Source organism: Raphanus sativus, chromosome 6, assembly GCF_000801105.2.
Source record: "Raphanus sativus cultivar WK10039 chromosome 6, ASM80110v3, whole genome shotgun sequence".
In the NCBI taxonomy this organism is placed as follows: Eukaryota; Viridiplantae; Streptophyta; class Magnoliopsida; order Brassicales; family Brassicaceae; genus Raphanus; species Raphanus sativus.
In genome coordinates this window covers 15,826,174-15,836,214 of record NC_079516.1, presented here as the reverse complement: position 1 = coordinate 15,836,214, position 10,041 = coordinate 15,826,174, and the positions used below count along the sequence as shown (strand labels likewise).

General features: G+C 35.6%; 1 protein-coding gene and 1 pseudogene across 3 annotated transcripts; both read left to right on the top strand.

Moving 5' to 3' along the window:
* The first annotated feature begins 4,123 nt into the window (after nt 1–4,123).
* Nucleotides 4,124–5,940, top strand: LOC130496218 (UPF0725 protein At1g02770-like). 3 transcript variants are annotated; one of them, XM_056988101.1, is made up of 7 exons: nt 4,124–4,245; nt 4,407–4,553; nt 4,652–4,874; nt 4,964–5,058; nt 5,133–5,219; nt 5,290–5,447; nt 5,698–5,940. In XM_056988101.1, exons 2-7 carry the CDS (start codon nt 4,455–4,457, stop codon nt 5,699–5,701), a joined length of 666 nt encoding a protein of 221 aa, XP_056844081.1. In that variant the 5' UTR covers nt 4,124–4,245; nt 4,407–4,454; the 3' UTR covers nt 5,702–5,940. The 3 variants fall into 3 exon arrangements, with proteins under 3 accessions (XP_056844081.1, XP_056844080.1, XP_056844079.1); XM_056988100.1 differs by having other exon boundaries at nt 5,290–5,600; XM_056988099.1 differs by having other exon boundaries at nt 5,290–5,616.
* A 1,527-nt stretch (nt 5,941–7,467) lies between these two features.
* On the top strand, nt 7,468–9,175 carry LOC130496217 (UPF0725 protein At3g19520-like; annotated as a pseudogene).
* Nucleotides 9,176–10,041: the final 866 nt, after the last annotated feature.

Genomic DNA, 10,041 nt, shown 5'->3' with positions numbered 1-10,041 from the left:
ATTCGGTAAGCTATGTTGGATTTAAAGCTGATCGTATTTGCTTCAGCGCCAAATCAAGTCAAATAGGACTTCGTTCTTTTCACCTAAAGTTATTGCCAATCATCATTCCAATCTTTTCATATAGGTGTTTCAACATCGTTTTCGACTATCAATTGTTTTTTCGAACAATCGCTATGGGAACAAAAGTAAAGCTTCTCTTTGGGTTTCTTCATTTCGCTGAGCGTGACTCGCCCCTATATGGTTCTATCTCTAGTTGTTATGTATTGTTTTCTAGCTTCTTTCTATCGTCGAGCATGACTACGATACTTTATGTTTCAGTTGTAATTGTTGCTCTTTGAGCTTATTTTAATATAAGTTTGTGTTAAAAAAAAAGAGATTTTTTGCCAATGGCTTTACACAATCAAGTTCATTTTATTAAATGACACTGAAAATAATAATATAGAGATATGCAATACGTACTATATGTAGTTATCATAAGGTTGTATATTTTTTTCCTAAAACACAAATCATTCATTACTCTTCAAAAAATTTGTTGACAGAGTTTATTGCATACATTGATTGCTCAAACGATAAGATTTAATTGTTTGGCCAAAAGATCAGCTTCTTTGTTTCTCTCCCAAGAGATCCACTGAAAAGTTATCAAATGAAAAGATAGTGCTAAGCCGAAGATGTCTGCCACAATTCCATATATTTATGTGTTCATGGTCACCAATGACAGCGCTTTAACTAGCTGGAAAGAGTCTGACTCGCATCTCACTCTGCGTATATTCAAGTCTCTGCACTTTTGAAGTGCAGTTCTCAACGTCAAACTTTCCGCAATAAGAGGAAATCCTACAAACTCAGTTGTGACTGCAAATTTCATTTTATCACTTCCGGAACCCACTGTCTATATCCTAATCATGCAAGTAACAAGGATTCATTCCTGCATCTGTTCCAGAGTTGCATCGTTGGAGATGGTAGCATTGATGGACAGTTTGTGTTTGTTTGCGAGGGCTCCATGTACTGGCTGGTATTCCATTCCCGGGCTGCCTTAATGGCCTTTGTTACTGTCTCTTCTGGTGTAGAAAATCTGCTGTTCAAATACACATTATATCTCGCTATCAATAGGTGCCAAAGGATTCATGGATTACACAGTTCACATTGTTGAAATACGCCAAAGGATACACATAAAATACACATTGTTGAAATACACATTGTTACTGTATATATTTAGATATAATCTACGATTTTTTTTTAAAAAAATAAGTTTTAAAATGCACAAAATGTTAATGAACGAAACATAGGATGATCAATTTTTGCAAGACAAACAACCTTGTTTTTGTTTCCTTTATCAACCGAAAAGAGTTGGTTCGAGGCCGCTTTATATGGATTTACAAAGTTCACTTCAAGGTAATCTTCATGATTCGACTTAGAGAGAATATTGAACATTTATTTGATACTATTGAAATTGTATAAAATCTTATTCTGGTAATGATGTTTCCTATTCTAATAAAGCTAAGGTTAGGATTTATGTATTACTGGCGCCTTAACTGATGAGTAAAATAAATAAGAATAATTAAATAATTATAATTGTAAAGAGAATAAATCATTGAATAAACAAATTGTACAAGCATCATCCACAATTGATCAAGAAGAAAAACATTCATAGAATATGACATTTCATATTGAAGATAGCTAGAAGCTCATCAATGAGCAGATGGGGTATTGAAATTAAGTGAAGGAATCAAGGTAAATATTGCATATTTCCATCACAAAAAATAAGATTAACACATGAATGAATTTGCTTGTAGTGTTGTTTACTATATTTTTTTTGCGTATTAATCATATATATATATAGCTTTGATATTGAGAGTATCTAAACATCTAGGGATGTCAAATAGGCATTATGTCTGTGGGCGGCCCGTGTCCAAATCCAATTGGACTGATCCAATTAGACCCAAAAATAAAACTGTCCAAATGGGTCGAAACCAAATAAACTCAATTCCAATGGACTTAACCATTTTGTCTCCTCTCTCTCTCTAGTCTTGATTCATCTCTCGGCGGTACTTGTGTGGACTAATGTCTTTTGATTGTCAAATTGAGATGATAATATATTTTAATTGTGTTCATCTAATACATATGATATACTATGTCTTTATTGTTGCAATATGTATCAGATATATAAAGATTAGTCTTTGTTTGAGTATGTTCATCAATTTCTTTACAGTTAATCATTGTACCTTTTTAGTGCATTTGATTTCTTATTCGCCTCTAACGTTATTCTTTCACTTTAGGTGTTATTCTTTCATTTTAGCAAGCTTCATCATTATGGTTTTGCTGCTCTTATGAATAAGAAAAATGAAATGCATTTAAAAGGTACAATGAAAAATTGTAAGTACTATAGCTTGAATCATTGGCTCCTAGATGAATTACATAAAGATTTGGTAATGGTTTCAAAACATTGATAAATGGAACAGAGAATATCAGTTGTATGACACTCGATGATGTTGATGTGCCATGTAATAAAGGTGCAATATGAATGAGTTTAGTGTGGAGTGAAGCTACATTCTTACTCTTCCCCACAAGTTGTTGATGATTGATTGGTTATTTAAAACTCATACAGAAAACAGTTAAAATCTTCACCGCTCTTTTCTTCTTAGTCGTTTCACTTGATCAACTTTTATTGTCTTGTCTTTGAAGTACATGTGCGCTGTCTTGTCTTTGAAGTACATGTGCGCTACTTAACTGGTTACGAGAAAAACAATTCAAGCCATTCACAAATATTACCTTTAATTTCCATTTCATTCCCTTTGTTTTAGCTAAGCTACCACATGTGCTATTGTATATAAAAAGTCAATGTCGTATATAAAGATAGTGAAAACTTAGTGTTGCATCACTCTGGTTCTGAGAGGCTGAGAATGGTGAGGTCTCGGTCTTTCCGCTTGGTCATGCAGTTGATTGGTCTCGAAGACAGCTTGCTTTGGAGTTCAACTTCCCAATGCATCGGTTCTGTCGCTTGACAGCCTTTGTGGTTGTGGTCCTTATCATTCTCTTTGCAGGTTCCTTTGCAGCTTTCAGTCATCCCGTTTGTTAGTCTAGTCTAGTTTGTTGGTGTGTTTAGTGGGTTTAGTTTCTTCTTTGTTATTGCTTCTTTTCTGTGAGTTATCAGCGTGTGTTGTCTGTCTAGTGTCATTACATATTAATCATATGTTATGATTTTGTCATAATTCAATCCATGAAATTTGGTAAGATTTTTCTTTCAGGGATGGGTACAAACCGAATACTTGGTATTCTCGATAGACTTAGTAATCAACTTGGCTGTAGTAAAATTTTGGACTTGTACTTGGTTTGCTAAAAACGAGTACTTGCAGTTTAAAGTATTTGCAAAAAAATATTGATAGACTAACCAGTTTCTCATTACCTATTAAGCATATGACAATGATTTTGATATAATTCAATCTATGACAATTTGGTATCCGGTCTTACCCTCCTACCAGTTCGGTAATACTATAAACAATTTGGATACGTCTAAAGATATTTCGGTTTAAAATTAATGAAGTTGTTAACCACAGGTTTTATAGGAAATGCATAAAAATAATATTAAAAGGAAATCAAGGAAAAATAAAAAAACAATAGTATTGATTATAGGTGCATATCCTTTATATCTTAAAAAAGAAGCAATTAATGTTAATTATGGTGCATATCTTTTTATATTGATTTGGTTAAAGATTCAACTATATTTTGTTTATATTTCTTAACTAATTTGCTAGTATGTGATGTAATTTCTGAGCAAGATTTTTGAGAGAACATATACTCTTTGATCTATGCCATAAAATTAACATATATTGCCTAATATATGAAGTTAATTGGCTAAATAATAAACAATTGTGATTCTTAATAAAATGTGTATGCTTTTTGGAAATATATTTAATTTTTTTAAAAATATATTTTATATTTGACTATTTAGTCATATTTGATAAAAGATTTTATACTTGAAGAATCATAATAAGTAACATTTATATTTATATATTAATAAAAACATATACTCATATACTTAAAAATCATTTTCTTATCTTTTATACTAACCTTTTATATTAAAAATAAAATGTGTCCATGCAGTAATACGAGTATATATATAAAGAGATAGGGAAATAAGCATCTGTGGTAGTAGCAAAGCAGCATCGATCGGTCAATCTTGTCTTCTGGTATTGCTATAGTAAATAGCCAGGATCAGATGAATTATGGGACCAAGTGAAGCAATCAGGGGTAAATTTCTTCTTCACACAGAAGTGTGGCTATAGATATGTCAATTACAGATTTTTTGGCATATGGTTGTTCTGAATCGATATTTGTTGAGTCAGAAAGAAATAGAAATGTGTTTTTGTCGGCTTTACAATTGCGACTGAGTTTCAATATTTTGTTTTTAGGGTTTTGATGTCGAACATATCTCAGTAACGCAAGATACCTGCGGACTTATGACTTACGATTGTGAAAACGAGAGGATTAGGTATCCTAATCATGTGTTGGTCAATCTTTACGCTAGACTCGGTCTCCATCATTTCAACCTCTCTCAGGTAAATAAATGAAAAAGACATAGTCTCAGTTTATTTTTCAATATTTTTGATCAATTTCTTTCTTTTTTTTGATTATGATGATGTATTTTGTATGTCAGGGATCAAATTTAGAGTTCCATCACCTGAAGAAATTCAACATGACTATGAATTATATCTCCTCCTACCGCATCACTTTGGTGGGTTATGATCCAGCGACCACTTTGCTCATAAACTTTCAGGTTGGAGTGTCTGAGCAAGCATATGGTCGTTTGAATTTGATGGTCTTTGTTGCTAGACCTCAAGCTGATAGGCCTCCCAGCAATGAAGTTGTTAGGCCACTTGGTAAAGACAGAACTAAATTCCATTTTTTTCTTTTAAACCTATTAAAGTCCTATATAAATCTCACTTGCTTATTATTTAATGTTGCAAAGGTGTCACCAATGATCCCTTCAAACCGGATGCATGTGATGATAATGGATTCCCTTTCTGGCCGACAGATTTTAATGATACAAAACGATTCCACCTGGTAAGATTATCACACAATATCAGTGATTTATTGGACTTCTGTACGTCGTTGATATGATTTATTGCTTTTTGCAGCTGAAGGAATCCGAGTTGCAAGGCAACGACTGTATTCGTCTATACTTGGAACTTGCTCTCTGTGCCAATGATAGGAATATTCCTGACGTGAGTTTCTTCTGTTCTTCCATATACCACCAACAACGAATGTTAGCTAATGTTTTTTTTCCTTTTGTAGAGCCATGTATCCCAGCTACAGATTGTGAGAGTTGCAATGGAAACTTTTGAGGATGTGGACGTCATAAATGCCAATTTCTACATAACGTTGAAAGGCTTGCCCGTGGCTCGGGTTGGTGAGGATGGTGAGCATGTTGAGCGCAAAGTCATAATTAGAAGGTATGTGGATTTATCTACCGGATACTTGATTCTCAAGGGTGGGTTTGGGTTTTCGGTTGGAGAAGACACTAGCGAGCGCCATATGACTCGCCGCCGGACCCAGCAAAAAATATCTCTGGGGTCAAAGGTGCTTCAGGAGAAAATCGAACTCTGGTATGGGGGTTCAGTGGTAAAGTTTTTTACCAACTTCACTGTGATGTAATTGTGTTATAGCTTACAAATACTAAATCTTCTTATTTTTGTGGTGCAGTTGAACCCAGACCTCTTCACGTGGGTACGCCTCTGGCCGGACCCTTGAAGAAGCTTACGCTGCTTTCGACGCTGAGCAGAGGCAAAACCCGACGTCTCGCCCATGCCCAACTATCTACATTTCTGATTATTGGAAAAATTTAGATAAAAATTTAGGTGCTCCATAGAATGGATAAGATAATAATAGACTTTGATAACAATAATGTTGTACCTTTAAAAAAAAAGTTGTACCTTGTTGACTTCAGCTGAGAATGTTGTTACAACTTAAAAGTATTTTCTTATTTTTTGTATTAACAATTTACATTTAAAAAAGTGTGCCCGTGCATAGCACGCTACTCAGGATGAATTTAGTTGCAAATCTCAGGTGAAACCAGTTTGTTAAGTTAGAATTTGGATGAGTTTTTAGTTGAGGAAAATGCCTTATTCAGTGATGACGATGCTTCAGTCAGTGATTTCGACGAAGAAGCGGACATAGGCAACAACAAGGATTATATTCAGACTAAAGATGCTGATTATTTAGAAGCAAACAATGAAAATCAGAATAAATACGAACTTGTAGTAGAATGGAGTTTAGTTCTGATGAGTCTGCATATAAGCTTATACATTATATTGCTTTATTATTTAAAGCCGGGAAACTTGTCATGGTAAAGAGCGTCCCATCAGCTATGCCTTCGCATGTGATGACTTGTTTCAAGTTACCGGTTTCCCTTTGCAATCAAATTCAATCTGCAGTTACAAGATTTCTGCTCGGGAAATACTGCCAGCGTGAATCTTTCACTCAAGTACCGTATCACACAAGGAAGCAGAATCGCATGGCTGGCGAGGGTATTGATAGGTAGAGACCTCATGATAGAAACATGGGATGGTCTGTGGGAGATGGTAATTCGATCAAAGCGTGGCATGACCCATGGCTGAGTACATCTCAACAGCACCATGGATTGCTTGGGGAATAATGGACAGCTAGAAACAAGCTGGTCTTTAATGACAGAAGGTTTACGGAGGCAGAAGGTGCTAAAGTTAACAAAGGCAATACTGCGGCGAAAGAATGGCTGACGGAAGAAAACAAATTGTGATCATGTCAAAACACAGAGAGGAAAAGCACACTCACCAGGGACTAGTCCGTCCAAACAGATGCCGTTTGGAACGAGATTTCTAACAATGCAGGGACGTTGGGATGGATTCTCAAAACAAAAAGGTGGTAACAGAGCTTCGTCTTGTTTGACATTCTTCCTCCTTGTTATTCACGCTTCTTCTTCACTCTTCTGTTTCTTGCGCCTCAAGTCTCTTCTTCTTCTCCCTTCTTTGTAGCTTGTTCTCTCTGCTACTCTTCTTGGGAACTTCTCTTAGATCCCCTTCGTCTGTAGATTTAATCAAAAGTTCAATTCCAATTAAAAAAAAACTTATCTTTTTAACTAATGCCTCTTCTTCTCCATCTCCTTCCTTCTTCTTGTTGTTTGATGATCGTGAGATATATAAACAAACAATAATCAGACTTGAAGTTAATTATGTTGTTTTAGCAAAATTGACCTGAATCTAAAGACATCAAATTCTAAAATTTGAAAGAGGACAAAAGAGAGTAACGCGTATCTCAACTTTTGTGTGAAAACTACAATCTGTCTTCTTTTAGGGCATTGAGAAGAAGCCTCAAGCAGCAGCCGACGAGGAATAGCGTTAAGTCGACGTCTTCCTTTTTTTTTCGTAAAGCTATTTCCCTTTATTTTTTTTAGTTTTAATTTCCTTTTTTTAACTAATCCACAGGGGTGCACCCAAGTTTTGTTCATATAATTAAAGAGATAGGGAAATAAGCATCTCCTCGTAAAACCTAACATCGCCACTTCCTTTCGAAACCTAAATCGACCAGAACAGCATCGATCAATCATGTCTTCTGGTATTCCTGTTCAAGATAGCCAGGAGTTCGTCCGTAGGCAGATGAATTACTGGGAGCAAGTGAGTGAATCAGGGGTAAATCTTTCTTCTTCTTCAATTTATATGTTTGTTTGTTTGTTTGGATATGATCACATTCGGCTGAGACTTTTGAATTTTTTTTTGTTTGTTTCATAACTAGGGTTTTGATATCGAACATATCTCAGCACCGCCAATGGGACTCTTGACTTACGATTGTGAAGACAAGAGGAATCTGTTTCCTAATCGTCTGTTGGTCAACTCTACGCTAGACTCGGGTATCTATCGTTACAACCTCTCTAAGGTAAATAATAATTTCAGTTTCTTTTCAGTATTTTTGATTAATTTCTTTCTTGATTGATTATGATCATTGATGTATATTTGTATTTTGTATTCCAGGGAACAAATTTAAAGTTCCACCACCTGACGAAGTTCAACATGACTAATAACTGTATCTCCTCATACCGCATCACTTTGGTTGCTTATGATCCAGTGACCACTTCGCTGGTCACCTTCCTGTTGGAATCTCTGAGGAGGAATATGCTCGTTTGAATTTGATGCTCTTCATTGCTAGACCTCAAGCTGATAAGCCTCACTGCCAAAGAACCAGTTAGGCCAATTGGTATAGAAACGAACTTAAATTCCTTCTCTCTTTCTTATAATTTTTATTAATGTCTTGTATAAAATCTCTGACTCGTAGGTTCCACCATTTATCCCTTGACACCGGATGCATGTGATGACAAGGGATTATTACCTTTCTGGCCGACCAATTTTGAGGATACATCACGTTTCCGCCTGGTACACAATATCACTTTTTTCTTCTCTCTTTCTTGATTTCATTTATTGGCCTTTTGTCAGTCATTTATATGATTTATTGCTTTTGCAGATGAATGAATCAGAGTTGCAAGGCAACGACTGGATTCGTCTATACTTGGAAACTTGCTCTTTGTTCAAAATGATAGGAACATTCCCGAAGTAAGTTTCTTTCTTTTTCTTCCATATAGCCAGCCAACAACGAATGAATGTTAGCTAATGTTTTTTTTTTTTTTTTCTTGTAGAGCCATTCTCCCAGCTACAGATTGTGAGAGTTGCAGTGGAAGAAGCTGTTGAGCATGCGGATCTCATTTTCTACATAACGTTTAAAGGCTTGCCCGTGGCCCGGGTTGGTGAGGATGGTGAGCATGTTGAGCGAAGAGTCATAATCAGAACGTTTGAGGATCCATCTACCGGATACTTCACTCTCATGGGTGGGTTTTGGTTCTCGGTCGGCGAAGACACTAGTCATCGCCGCCCTATGACTCGCCCTCAGAGCATTGATGAAATTTGCGCTGAGCAGAAGAGGCTGGACTTTACGCCTCCCCCATGTCCACCCACCTACATGGCTGATTGGTGGAAAAGCTAGCTAGATTATTGACCTCTACAGATCTCTCAGCTATCGATGCTCGATAATAGTATTTAGACTTTGTGTTGTTGGTTTCTTTCCTCTTAGTTGTTTTTAAGAATTAAAATCCTTGTTGTATCTTGTTTGACTTCAGCTGACAATGAGTATGGAACTCTCTCATGTCTTTGTTTTCTCATTCTGGTTAGCAACTGTCATTCTGAATCATTTGTCTTTGCCCACAAAACTCCAAATAAAAGCTACAACGGCTGGAGTTTCGTAAAAGAAGCTGACGTTTAGTTATTATCAACACATGTGTGTGCTGTGAGATTTATTGTAAGAAAGTATACTAGGAATACCAATCAAAAACTGTGCGTCTTTCTGAGATCCATTTATTTGCCTAATCTTGAGTTTCTTGGTTCACAAGCAAGCATATTTTCTTAAGCAATCTCCACACGCCACTTCACCATCTTAAGCTACCCATCATCCTGAACATTCAATCTTCAGATCCATCGGTGCTCATGTTGCGTTGGCTACATCCCAGCCAAGTAGATGTGGCAAAAGAGAGTATATTGGTCAACAACGTGTTCAAAATTTGGATCACAATTATAACGTGGTGATTAGTGAGGCGGTAAAGATCACATTCGTTGTTGGTCTATATATGAGAAGAAAAGAAGAAACTTGCTTCGGGAATGTTCCTATCATTTGAATTTCCAAGTATAGACGAAATCCAGTCGTTGCCTTGCAACTCTATTTATAGTAAGAAATAGAAAATGCTATTTAAATATATACATATAGAAAAAAAAAATTGTTTTTCGGTAAAGATAGCATTCTTTTATATTTAGAATAAGAAATAGAAAAGACTATTTTAGAGACCAAACACAACTTTAGTCTTTATTTAAGAAGAAAATAGCAAAATATATTTGAAAGAATGTGAAAATGATAAACGGGAGAAGAAATTAAGATATCAAAAATATATTTCATAGAAAGTGCTCTATGAGTGAATTGGTGGGTTTCAAGATTCTCTTATCCACGATGTAATAAGAAATTAAGATAGTAAAGGAG